The sequence below is a fragment of the Bufo gargarizans genome, chromosome 6, assembly GCF_014858855.1.
Source record: "Bufo gargarizans isolate SCDJY-AF-19 chromosome 6, ASM1485885v1, whole genome shotgun sequence".
Taxonomy (NCBI): Eukaryota; Metazoa; Chordata; class Amphibia; order Anura; family Bufonidae; genus Bufo; species Bufo gargarizans.
The window spans coordinates 79,091,651-79,104,070 of record NC_058085.1 but is presented as its reverse complement, the minus strand read 5'-3'; the positions used below and the strand labels follow the sequence as shown (position 1 = coordinate 79,104,070).

General features: G+C 43.7%; 1 protein-coding gene across 1 annotated transcript in view; it reads left to right on the top strand.

The window, feature by feature from the left end:
• TMC6 (transmembrane channel like 6) overlaps positions 1-6,023 on the top strand; it is a 66,986-nt gene extending 60,963 nt beyond the window's left edge. Inside the window, exons 18-21 of the mRNA XM_044300202.1 lie at positions 523-699; positions 2,775-2,853; positions 4,888-4,965; positions 5,806-6,023. Of these exons, the coding sequence (XP_044156137.1) occupies positions 523-699; positions 2,775-2,853; positions 4,888-4,965; positions 5,806-5,826 (355 nt within the window). The 3' untranslated portion in view covers positions 5,827-6,023. The remainder of the gene's footprint in view (positions 1-522; positions 700-2,774; positions 2,854-4,887; positions 4,966-5,805) is intronic.
• The last annotated feature ends 6,397 nt before the right edge of the window (positions 6,024-12,420 follow it).

Below are 12,420 nucleotides of genomic sequence, written 5' to 3'. Positions count from 1 at the left end.
CCCATTCCTTGATTGTGTCCCCGGCAAACCTGATGAAGTGGGGAGTCGCCTTTAATCACGGCATGGTCACTCTTGGCCACAGTGATCAATAAGTTAAATGGCCACGATCAAAGTTTCATCTGATCATGGCTATTAAAGACCGCTTGTTCTAAGTGCAGAAACGTCACCGAAACGCTCCTCTTCAAAAGATTCGGAGGACCTGCTCTGCCCAATGATGGGCAGTCGTTAAAGGGTTACTTTCCCCATCCATATTCTGTATGACCACACAGATTTTTTTTTTGGACAATGTTTTGAGGCAGATCTTCTTGAAGAATTTTTTGCAGTCGGAAGTGTATTCGAAAGGTATCGGAAATATAAAGCATAGATTTATACTTCTCTTTCCTGGTGGATCGACCTCTGGCTTTGGCTGAAAATCCTGCAGGCAGATCTGTCTCAAAACCTCCTCCAAAAAACCGTGTGGCTGTACCCTTACTCTTTCATGTTCTCTATTTCTTATGTTCCATATTTTTGTATTTTTTTCAGTGTGAAGCCTTCGGAGTCTTGTGGTCCGTTCCGCTCTCTAAATACCATGCATGAAGCAGGGAAGTTCTACGTCAGGCAGCTGGAACTGTCAAATCCTCGGCTCAGTTGGGTCAGCTGGATTCATTACTACCTTTGGGAAAATACCTTCTTCATTTACCTGGCGGCTGGAGTCCTGCTGTGAGTACTGCTGTGATATTTACTGGTAGAAATTTCTGTTAGGCCTCTTACATGCGGCCGTTGTTCGGCTGTTCCGTGCAAATTGCAGTCCCCAATGCACGGGCACCATCCGTGCAGCTGCCACGATAGTTCCAGACCCATTTAACTTGAACGGGTCCGTGATCCGCCCGCACTGCAAAAAACAGAACAAGTTCTATTTTTTTGAAGTGCGGAGGCAGGGACAGAAACCCCATAGAAGCACTCTGTAGTGCTTCTGTGGGGTTCCGTGCCTTCGTTCGGCACCGCAGCTCCGGAGTGCGGACCCATTCAAGTGAATGGGTCCACATCCGTGATGCGGTGAGCACACGGCTAGTGCCCGCATATTGCCGACCCGCTGTTTGTAGTTCGATTGTAGTACGTTTTCAGCATGGTGAGTAACCACTATTGGGGTATATGACAGCTGAGGAGGGGTTACTTCACTTGGGTTGTCCCCTTTAATGAGCCAGAGCAAAGCTCCGCTAAAAAGAGTACATCTCATTCAAGGGTAGCATTTCTGCATTTCACAGTGTGCTTCACTTTACCTGCAACAGTCTTTCACTTCCCCTGGATATATCAGTATATCAGATGACCGCAGGATCAGATTAAAGGAGATGTAATTAGTAAAAAGTCTAATCCTAAACCACCTCTTCACACAGCAGCGTTTTTCAACGCTTTTTGATAGCATTTTCTAAGCATTTTTTGTTTTGTAAGCGGTTTTTATTTTGTAACTTTTTTTCTGGTGTTTTTCAAGTCTGTGACTTTTGCTGAGTAATAGTTAGATAATCAAAGTTATCGTCGCCAGCTTATGCAAGTTTTGCGCCAGTTCTAGTAGTTCTGTTGTTTGGGGGTGCCATGCATAAAAGTTAGGCACAAGTTGATTCCACTCCTGAAAACATGACAGAATGTGATTGTGCAAAATTAAAGGGGTTGTCTAATCTGAGACATTGGTGGCCAATATGAGATAAGCGCGGGTCCCACCTCTGGGACCGCACCTCTCTCTAGAATGGGGCCCTGAAAGTAAATGAGAGCGCACTGTGGAAGCGTGGCCAACCCTCTGTTCACTTCTATGGAAATCTGGAATATAGCCAAGCGCTGATGAATGGAGACTTTACATGCATGCTTGATGCGCTGTCCATTTACTTCTATGGGCGTTCCCAAAAACAGCCAAGTGCAGTGCTCAGTTATTTTTGGAACTCCCATAGAAGTAAATGGAGTGAATGCAGTGCATGCGTGGTACACTCTTGTTCACTTTGGGACCCCCGCTCTAGAGATAGATGGGGGTCCCACCTCTTGGACCCACACTTATCTGATACCACCAATATCTCAGATGTCCTAACCGCTTTAACAAGCACCATGTAACTTTAATAAATTTGGGGCACGGACTACTACCTTTTACACAAATAGACATATTTAGGCCTCATGCATCTATCATGTATTTTTGGTCCGTGTCCAATCTGCATTTTTTGCGGGTCTCTCACGAACCCATTCATTGATATGGGTCTGCACAAAACAGACAGCACACGGATATCATCCTTGTACTGTCTGCATCCGTGCTGCAAATGATAGAACCTATTCTATTCTTGTCCGTTTAGCTGTTTTTTGTTGTTTTTTTACAGTGGGTCCCACGAAAATTGCAGGATGCACATGGACTGCATCTGTATTTTGTGGATCTGCAATTTGCGGACCGCAAAACGGATACAGTCGTATGTAGGAGGCCTTAAAGACACACTTCAGTTTTTCCCCTCAATAAATCAGTCCCTATATAGTATGTTTTTCACTATTTACTTTAAAGGGGTTGTCTAAGATTTTGATATTGACGACCTATCCTCAGGATAGGTCATCAGTATATGATTGTCGGGGTCTGACACCCAGCACCTCACTGGAGCACCGCAGACAGCTGATTGGTGGGGGGTACAAGGAGTTAGACCCCCACTGATCTGATATTGATGACCTATCCAGAGGATAAGTCATTAATATCCAATCTCAGAGAACCCCCCTTAAAGTAACATCTGTCCACAGCGTAAATATAATTGTCTCTTCTTTCTTTCCGTTGCCAGGATTGTAATTTACTTCCATATCCAGATTGTCAATGGCCAAAGAAAAATCATACAGTTACTGAAGGAGCAGGTTTCAAATGTGAGTCCTTCTGATGGTATTATATGAAATGCTGAAGATACATCAGTGCCTTTCTTCTGAATTGTTCACAAATCATGAATCCAGAAGCCTTATTTTCTTTTTCACTTCTTACTGGGTAAAGTAAGGTGTTTTAGGCTACTTTCACACTAGCGTTTTTAGTTTTCCGGTATTGAGATCCGTCATAGAGGCTCAATACCGGGAAAAAACGCTTTAGTTTTATCCCGATTCATTGTCAATGGGGACAGAACTGAACAGAACGGAATACTCCAAAATGCATTTAGTTGCGTTCCCATACCGGAGAGCAAACCGCAACATGCTGTAGTTTGCTTTCCGTCCTGGGCTGCGGAGCAAGACGGCATGACCCCCAATGCAAATTAATGGGGACGGATCCGTTTTCTCTGCCACAATAGAAAACTGATCCGTCCTCCATTGACTTTCAATGGAGTTCATGACGCATCTGCCTTTGCTATGTTAAAGATAATACAAACGGATCCGTTCATAACGGATGCAGATGGTTGTATTATCAGTAACGGAAGCGTTTTTGCTGAGCTTTGCCGGATCCAGCAAAAATGCTAGTGTGAAAGTAGCCATATTCTGAATGATGAGTATTACTGCTTATAATGATAATTTCAGGCTGACTGGCTTGAACTGTTCTAGCAGGCAGGGACAGTTGAGACTTGAGAGCTTTTGTCCTAGGAAGTACTGTATCTTTGTAAGGCCTCATGGACACGGCCGTTGTGCGTCCGTTCCGTGCATTGGGGACTGGCGCGGGACGGATCAAGACCCATTCAACTTAAGTGGGTCCGTGATCCATTCGCACCGCAAAAAAATAGAGCAAGTTCTATTATATTTGCGGTGCTGAGGCACGGACAGAAACCTCACGGAAGCACTGCGCAGTGCTTCCGTGGGGTTCCGATCCGTGCTTCCGTTCCGAATCTCCGTGATTGCAGACCACTTCAAGTGAATGGGTCCGCATCCGTGATGCGGAGTGCACACAGGCCGGTGCCCTTGTATTGCGGACCCGCCATATGCTGCTATATGGCCACGGGCACACAACGGCCGTGTGCATGAGGCCTCAGGCTGGTGTCACACAAGTTTTTTTGTTTTCAACAATATTATTTTTTTGCCTTTTTGAGTCTTCTTTTTATTTACTGACGTTTTCATATTTACATATTTAGCCCAAAAAAACCACGAGATGTTGCATGGAAGTCTATGAAAAATATGAAAAGTAGGACAAATTGGCATTTTTGAGACTTGAGGGGCATTCTTGAACCAGTGACTTTTTATTTTTTATCGCAGCAAACACGTGTGGATGTGGTGCTTTTTTTTTTTTTTTTTTCTTTTTCTGGTCTTTTTGTGCCATAGACATCCACCCTATTTTTTTACTTGCTTGAAAAGTGGCAATGTGAGTGGTGTTTTTAATGTAATTTTTTGCATTAATGTATTTTTTCCATATTACTGTAAGAGGAAGTGACATCAGAGGGGTGGTACAATACCTAGAAAAAAGAAAGACATGCAAAAAAGACCGTTTGAAAATGCCAGGTGCTCAAACACACTGTGTGTCAAAAAACACTTTAAAAAACCCTGCACAACTCACGCATTTGACTTCCTCAAAAAGTTGATCAGCTGGGTTCCGGGAGTCGGACCCCAACTATTAAATATTTATCCAGAGAATAGATCATCAATATTAATTAAACACCTGGAAAACCCCTTAATTATTATTTGTCATATCTGAAAAATAAAGGAATAAAAGTTGTGGCTGATGAAACACAATGAGACAAAACAAAAACGTTCAGTTTGGCGGCAGGACCCCCTCCGCACAGGCCCATTGCGCGCCTTTTGTATACCTGTTTGACCACACAGTGACATATGGATGTACTGTCCAATAACCGCAGCACAATCCTGAACGTCTCAGCGGGTTTACTGCAAAATTATCAAGTACAATTATAGCAACTTTATTAAAACCAGAGAAGACACCTATGTGTTAGCAAACTGTGCTTGTGGTTTACCGTGTCCTTCTTCTGCTTGCTGTAGGAAGGAGAAGACAAGCGTTTCCTCATTAATAGACTTCACTCCGTTTATGAGAAGAGGAGCCGAGCCCCGAGGCCACAGGTATGACCTCGTATTGGCAGTGGGTATGGGGTGTAGGGAGGCCTAATTACAAAATGAATACATCTATGTCAGGGCTATTGCATTTGGGCAATGCTGATGTTGACTACATGTTGGTGTACTGTATATCCACGTAGAAAATGCCCAGCACCCGATCCTGTGTGGCGCTGCAGAGGGAACGGACAAATCCAACAATTGTAGTACAAGTAGTCCCAGCACTGTATAATCTTGTATTGTGGTATTATTTCATACATATATTTTTTTTAAAAGGTTAGGACGGGGCAAAACGCATACTGTACTTATTGTGAAGGAGGCCCAAATGGAGCGTCCAACACAAGCGTGAAAGCAGCCTTACCCTGGGTTCACACCTGAGCGTTCTGAAACGAGCGCTCTGTATGCGCGATTGTACCGGCGTTTACAATCGCGCATACAGAGACAAGCGAACGCCCATTGTCGCGCGTTCCTGAAAGTCTATGTACGGGAACGCGCGACAAAACGCCCCAAAGAAGCTCAAGTACTTTTTTGAGCGTAGGGCGTTTTACAGCGCGTTCAAACGCGCTGTAAAACGGTCAAGTGTGAACCATTCCCATAGGGAATCATTGGTTCTTGCCTGTTGTGCGTTTTACAGCGAGTAGGAACGCGCTGTAAAACGCTCAGGTGTGAACCCAGGGTTATCCAGCAGAGCCTTCAGGGTGCACAGCAGGGAAACAGGGTCAGGAGAGTATGAGTATAGCGATACAGAGTACTCATGTAGTACTGCCGGTAATAGGGATAAATCAAGGACCTATGCAGTTTTTCTTAGTATATATATTGACTGTGCTATAAATTGCCATTTTTTTTCAGCCAAATATTGGAAACAATTAATACCTGTACGTAACCTGAAGAAGTAACATGTAGATCCAACACTGGAAACCGGAGCCCAACATGTGCCAAAGAGCTAATCATCTCTGCCCAGGACACCGGACGGGCGCAACTTTATGTTCCTGCCAAACACTGCACATTTCAGCGACTTAGAGAGCCACTTTTTGTATTTGTCTATTTATAATAAATGTTTTACTGTCTGTCTTTTGTCTTGATGAGAAATCAACAGAAACAAATCGAGCATGATCGTTTCACTCCTTTATGATCCCTGACTTAAAGGATAACTGTCGTATTATTATTTTTTTTTGGAGTATTGGATTGTGGTGGTCCTATTTAAACTTTTCACTGTGTATTCAATTACCTCTTAATTCCACAGTTTTGTTCCCTGTACTGCCTACTTTTACCTGTGCTTAAAATCAGGTTGCTATGCATGCAGGGTCCGTCTATGTGTGTCTATGTGTTGAAGGACGGAGGACGCAGAAGCACGCAGCGTGCAAGGTCAGATTACTGACAGCCAGGAACTGTAAGAAAATGATTAAAGCCAGGTCCTCGCCAGCAGCTGATAACAGTGCCTGGGCTGTGTGCACTTCTCCCTGTCCCTGCGCTTGGCAGACGCTCCCTGACTCAGCAGAGCAGGAGAATGCAGGGTTGAAGCAGCGCAGAGCAGGGAAGGGAGATCTGCCGTCTGCTCAGTGTATAAATGAAAGCAACATGTGGTAAGAGGACCCCTTTGTGCTGCAGGAGATTAACCATTTAGGGGGAGGGCTCTGGTTACTGACACACTTGGGGGACTATTGCAGTACGCAGCCCTGCAGGGTGAGGCGAATGGTGAGGTCACAGGGGTAGTTACTAACCGAGGCAGTTTTTGGTACTCACAGTTTTTATATACCCTGGGCAGGCGTACAGCAGTGATGGAGAGGCTGGCACATGGATCTTCTGGGGCACTCTCTGTATATAGGGACCAGGCCGGGTGGTAGGTGAGGTGCCCTGGATGTTGCAGTTTTTTTTTTTATGTGCCGGTGGCAAGATCCCTTTAAGTTTGTGACGCCAGTGCCGGTAACGGTGGCACACCGATTTATTGTTGGAATAATTGAGTAACACAAGTTGCAGTAAACCAGAACTTAGTTGAACTGTTTCAGTAAAAGTATTTACAGTCTTTAGTTAGTTCCATATGTAAAAAGGTTGTGACAGGCAGGCTTTATATACACGGCAGGTAAAGTCCTTGCAAGATACTCAGAGGGCAAAAACACTCACAGATCAGGCTGCACTTTTCCTCAGATCCTGTCTGGGTTACTCCAAGGCCCGTATGCCCTATTGCTTTATCCTTGGGTAGGGAAACCTTCCTCTGGTATATGTATATCCTTGCTTTAGTATATCCTTCTGCCCTTCAGCTCTCTGTTTGGCTGGAATAAACTTGGCACTGCACTGTACTTTTATAGGAACTTAGTTTCTCAGGAGGCAAACCCTTCTCCTGGTGGAAAGCTAGTAGCCTGGGCTATCTAGCTGCATGTCAGAAGCTGCTCTTCAGCTCTCCTCTGGCTAAAGTCCAAGCTGACTTCTGACTACACTCCCCTTCCAGACTGACCCTTTCTTGTCCTGAACCTGACAATATATACTAGGGGATCCCTAGCTCCCTCTACTGTCTAGGAGGAGGAACTACCCCTAACAGGCCTGGTACAGGAGATAACAGGGAATATACACATAAAAACATCATATAAAATACAATGACCCTGTTCCACAAAAGGTGGGGAACAACGTGGCCCTATTGACCCTTGTGTAGTGCCCACATTTACCTAGTGGGACACTACACTATTGTTACTGGCTAGTGCATGTGAGGAGCTCAATGCATGGTGGATAGTGAGGGCAGGCGGGATTAGCCTCAGGGTGAGGGCAGTGGCGGCCATCTTAACTGAATAGTAAAATTGCAGTTTTATGCAGACTGATTGCTAAGGGCTGAATCTTATTAAATATGGGGTAAGTCAGTCTAATAGTAACTGATTCTGGAATATCATGCTTTTAGTAACTACATATATGAAAATTGAAATTGGGGTCTAAATGTGACAGTTATCCTTTAATAGTATGTCAGTGGTGCATGAGAGGTGTATGGAGCAGGGTCATCAGATGATCCCGCTCTATATGTGTAATATAGCCGGTTGCAATGATTGGATCCCGGGCACGTAACCCCTCAGATGCCACAGTCAATAGCGACCGTGGGATCTGGGTGGTTAGATAAAGGGAGGAGGAGCCCTCTGCTTTTAAATTGCAGGGCTCTGGTTGGTTTCTATGACAACCTGGGGGCTTGTGAAGGCTGCCAGGCCTGTCTTGTTAAGCTGTCTGCTAAGCCATGCCTGGCCGAGGCGCGGCCTGAGAGGCAGCCTGTACAAATCCCATAGACTGCAATAGTATTCTATGGCATTCTATGGTACAAGAGATTAGAGGATCGCATATTCAATTCCCCTAAAGGAGACTAATTTATTTATTTTTTTAAATGTAAAAAACACAAATATTAATTCAAATCCCCCTTTTTTCCTAATTATATATAAACAATAATTGCTATCACCAGATCCAAAAATGTCAAAATTATTAAAATATAAAAATCTTTATACTGCATGGTGAATGCCATAATAGAAAAATAATAATAAAAATACATAATTGGCTATTTTTCGGTCATGTTAGAAAAAGTGATCAAAAGCCCTCACACAGCTCTATAAACAAAAATAAAGTTATGGGTTTCAGAATATGGTAATGCAAATGTTTATTTTTTGCAAAGTAGTAAAACAAACACTATAGATTTGGTATTGCTGATCGTAAATATATATATATATATATATATATAACTTTTATTTTTTTGTTAGCACATAAGTTCTGCTGTAAAAACAAAATCCGAAAAACAACAGTGGAAATATTTTTGCTTTCTTTCAATGCATAATCCAAGTAAACAGTTCTAATGTTAGAGCAAAGGGCAAGGGGCAGAATCGGTAATCAGGCAAGAGATCAGATCTTCACTTGTTGCTAGAGACTAGGAAACCTCAGGCAAGGGAGTGGATTTACACCCCAGGGAAGCTGATCAGCACTTTAGTCATCAGCTGGACAGGGAGCAAAAGGGAAAGATTAACTCTAGCAGTGCTGAGAGGAAGATCACTGCGCACTAGTCCCAGGGGGAGTGGAGATACGCCTGCCCGAGACGCCAGGACAGTGACAGACACAGGCAGCCAGCCTAACAATGAGCAATAAGGGGATCACACATTCAAGTCCATTATTAAGACCAAAAGAAAGAATACATTAAAAACAAAAGTGACTGGAAATTAAGGGTATGCTCACACATGGCAAAAAGGAATTTGCTGCAGTACAGGTGCGTGCAGTAAATCCACAGCAATTTACCATACCATAAAAGTGGATGAGATTTTTAAAATGCCAGTCTGCAGCACATCAATTTATGCTGAGGGTTTTACACGCAGCTTTCAACCTTTGCTTGCAAAAAGTGGGGGAACCACTGGTATCCTATCACCCCCCAAAAAAGCTCATTTTGGGTGGATTCCCGCAGCAGTTTCCCCCCCAATCCACTGCGGAAAATCTGGAACAGACTCGCCACATATGAACCCACACTAACATTAAGGGCTTATGCACACGACCACATCCATTTTGCGGTTCGCAAAACATGAATACCAGCCATGTGCATGCTGCCAATTATTTTTTACTTCAGTAGAAATGTTCTATCCTTTTCCGCAAAACGGACAAGAATAAGAGCTTGTGCCCAGGAATGTAAGGGCTCCGTGCCTCTGCTGTGGACCACAAATAGCAGTCTGCAAACCACGGGCACCGGCCGTGTGCACTACTGGCGCAGATGCGGACCCACTGGCTTGAAAGGGTATGTGATCCGCAAAATCCAACAAAAGATGGGACATGCCTTATGTTTTGCAATGCAGAGGCATGGATCCGAAATCCCACAAAAGCATCTCCTAGTTCTTCCATGGCCTTCCGACTCCACCAAAAACAGAAGATTACAAATCTTTGTCCGTATCTGGTGGATCGTGGACCCATTCAAGTCAATGGGCTGTTTACGGTCTGCAATATAGGCACGGAGCCCTTACGTTCATGGGTATGAGCCCTCAGACACGTTCTATTTTTGTGCGGGGCTACAGACATGTCTGCATCTTTTGGGGCCCCATTAAAATGAACAAGGATTGGATGCGGACAAAACTACGGTCGTTAATTTTAATCGTAGGTACACTTTGACTGTGAAAGACAGAATCTAAAAAAATAAATCCAGAAAATCGCATTGAATGATTTGTAAAAAATTATTTAGCATTTTATTGCATGAAATAAGTATTTGACACTAGAAAAACAAACTTAATATTGGGCACAGAAACCTTTCCATTTACAGAGGTCAGACGTTTCCTGTAGTTCTTGACCAAGTTTGCACACACTGCAGCTGGGATTTTGGCCCACTCCTCCACGCAGATCTTCTCCAGATCTTTCAGGTTTCGGGGCTGTCACTAGCCTACATTGAATTTCAGCTCTCTCCAAAGATTTTCGATTGGGTTCAGGTCTGGAGACTGGCTAGGCCACATTAGGACTTTTAAATGCTTCTTACGGAGCCACTCCTCAGTTGCCCATGCTGTGTGATTTCGGGTCATTGTCATGCTGGAAGACCCAGCCACGACCCATCTTCACTCTTACTGAGGGAAGGAGGTTGTTGGCCAAAATCTTGCGATACATGGCCCCATCCATCCTCCCTTCAATACGGTCCAATCGTCCTGTCCCCTTTGCAGAAAAGCACCCCCAAAGTATGATGTTTCCATCCCCATGCTTCACAGTAGGGACGGTGTTCTTGGGGTTGTACTCCTCGTTCTTCATTCACGGCAAGTGGAGTTGATACCAAAAAGCTCTATTTTGGTCTCCTCTCACCACATGACCTTCTCCCATGCCTCCTTTGGATCATCCAGATGGTCATTGACGAACTTTAAACGTGCCTAGACAAGTGCTGGCGTGAGCAGGTGGACCTTGCGTGCCCTGCAGGATTTAATCCATGATGGCGTAGTGTGTTACTAATAGTAATCTTTGAGACTGTGGTCCCAGCTCTCTTCAGGTCATTGACCAGGTCCTCCCGTGTAGTTCTGGGCAGATTCTTGACCTTTCTCAGAATCATCCTTACCCCACGAGGCGAGATCTTGCATGGAGCTCCAGACCGCATGTCCCACCAAGCTGCTTGCTTATTGTCCTGTAGCCCATCCCAGTCTTATGCAGGTCTACAATTTTGTCCCTGGTGTCCTTAGACAGCTCTTTGGTCTTGGCCATGGTGGAGAGGTTGGAGTGTGATTGATTGAGTGTGTGAACAGGTATCTTTTATACAGGTAACGAGTTCAAACAGGTGCAATTAATAAAGGTAAGAAATGCAGAGTAGGAGGGCTTCTTAAAGAAAAACTATCAGGTCTGTGAGAGCCAGAATTCTCGCTGGTTGGTAGGTGATTAAATACTTATTTCATGCAATAAAATGCAAATGTGATTATTTAAAAATCATACAATGTGATTTTCTGGATTTTTTTTTTAGATTCTGTCTCTCACAGTTGAAGAGTACCTACGATAAAAATTAGACCTCTCCATTCTTTGTAGGTGGCAAAACTTGCAAAATTGCCAGTGTATCAAATACTTATTTTCCCCACTGTAAATCCACACTATTGCATTTATGTGCTGTTTTATGCAGTTTTTAGTGCAGATTTGATGGAGATATTTATGCCGATCTCACCCTTCCATTGAAAAGGGTGAAATCTGCCCAAAAAAACCCACAACAGACATGCTGTGGATTTCAAAATACGCAGTCAATTTATGCACCCATACACTTTGCAAGTATTACACTGCATAATCACCACCATGTGCAGCCACTCTAAAGGTGGCCATACCTATTACATAGAAGTTAGTCAATGGTTGAACACACAAACATCTGGTGAATGATCGTTTTAGAGATGAGCGAATTTCATAATTTGAAATTCGTTCGTAATGTGATTATATTTTTTTTAGCACATAAGGACTGCATAACCGAAACAGGACGGATCAGTTTTGCAGCCCATAGACTTCTATCATGATGGAATGAATAACAGAATGCCTCTAAAGGCATTCCGTTATGCATTGCGTTATGGTCCGTGGTAACGGAATCCATAACGCAAATCACCTTTTACCAACAAACAAATTTCATAAGCGGAAAGTCGCTCATCTCTAGATCGTTTCTAAGACATAACCATACACATTTTACTCCACAGCTGTTCAAACTGCCCATATTGTACATGAAACCGAGTGGAGGACAAAATAACTTTCTGGGAATGTTCTTCCAAAGAAAGGCCACAAATAATGTTACTTTGAACAAGGATCTTTTGTCTTTACCTGAGGAAAGGGATTTACCTGAGGAAAGGGATTTAGGAGTAATTATTTCAGAAGACTTAAAGGTGGGAAGACAATGTAATAAAGCAGCACGAAATGCAAGCAGAATGCTTGGATGTATAGGGAGAGGTATAAGCAGTAGAAAGAGTGAAGTGCTTATGCCGCTGTACAGAACACTGGTGAGACCTCACTTGGAGTATTGTGCGCAGTACTGGAGGCCAT